Source organism: Cariama cristata, unplaced genomic scaffold (genome assembly GCF_000690535.1).
Source record: "Cariama cristata isolate BGI_N322 unplaced genomic scaffold, ASM69053v1 scaffold2916, whole genome shotgun sequence".
In the NCBI taxonomy this organism is placed as follows: Eukaryota; Metazoa; Chordata; class Aves; order Cariamiformes; family Cariamidae; genus Cariama; species Cariama cristata.
The window spans coordinates 2810-3909 of NW_009622483.1; the positions used below are offsets into that span (position 1 = coordinate 2810).

General features: G+C 62.4%; 1 protein-coding gene across 1 annotated transcript in view; it reads right to left on the reverse strand.

Moving 5' to 3' along the window:
* The window catches only part of LOC104163344 (uncharacterized serine/threonine-protein kinase SBK3-like), a gene marked incomplete at its 3' end in the record, with an annotated part of 16491 nt that overhangs the window by 2796 nt on the left and 12595 nt on the right, over positions 1–1100 (reverse strand). The window contains 3 exon segments of the mRNA XM_009702327.1: positions 134–448; positions 667–792; positions 988–1067. Coding sequence (XP_009700629.1) covers positions 134–448; positions 667–792; positions 988–1067 — 521 coding nt within the window.

Consider the following 1100-nt stretch of genomic DNA (forward strand, 5'->3'; position numbering starts at 1 on the left):
CAGGAAGGGGGCAAAGGGATGAGAGTGGGAAAGCAAAACCAAGACCCTGTCCTGCCTCGGATCTCCAGCCGTCTCCTGGCACAGGGCAGCCAGGGAGCGGGACAGAGGGGCTGGGGGCTCACTCAGTGCTCACCCAGAAGTAGAAAGAAGCATCCAGACCCTGCATGTCCTCTTCTGGAGGCAGCGAGAAGACGCTGGTGAAGCAGGCGTGCAGCAGGCTTTTCTTTTGGCCCTCCGGGACCACCTCCACTGAGCTGCAGAGAGAGGGGTCTGTCGGACACCAGCGCTGGGAACAGTGCCCCGAGGCCTCGGGCAGGTGGACATGGACCTCTGGGGCAGGGGTCCCCAGGAGGAGGGGGGGCAGGTACCTCAAAGCAACGATGGCGTCCATGGTGAGCTGCCGCACCGCTGTGCACAGGTGGTCCCGTGGATCCTCTTCCAGCAGTGCCTGCAGAGCACATGTGGGATAAGGGACCTGGCAGCCACCAGCACCCAAGTGCCAGCAGACCCAGTGTGGTCCCTGCCACCCCTGGTGCCAGGGTCTTCACCAGCAGGAGTTCTCAGTGGCACCTGAGTCCCTTTGGGGTGTCCATGCACGTTTACTCCAGCCCAAACGCTGCCCTCGCAGTGTGCCGGTGTCCAGGGACCCTACCCCCTTCCCCTCACCTTGATGCTCTCGGCCAGCTCAGGTCCATGGCAGAAGACATCCAGGCCCTGCAACAAGCCCTTGTGCCTGGGAGCTCTGCAGAGGGTGCAGATGCACTCAAGGAACCGCATCTTCTCAGCCTCATCCTGGCAGCCACAGTACAGAGACAAAGGGGGAGCGTGAGAGGGGGACACACGACCAGTGGCATCAGAGCACTGGGATTGCAGAGCCGCGGGGGAGAGCAGCTCTGCCCAGCCAGCAGCCCCCCAGCAGCAGGCAGCAGAGACAGGGGTCCCATCAGGAGACGCTGGCACAGCAGCAACAGAATTAGCCACGGTCACCTTTTCTGAGCTCTTGAGAAAAGCCCAGATGAGGTCCACCCTTTCCCGTTCCTCTTCACCCACGGCCAGCCAGCTGGCATCTAGCAAAGGAGGAGAGAGCGGGGAGGGTTGTA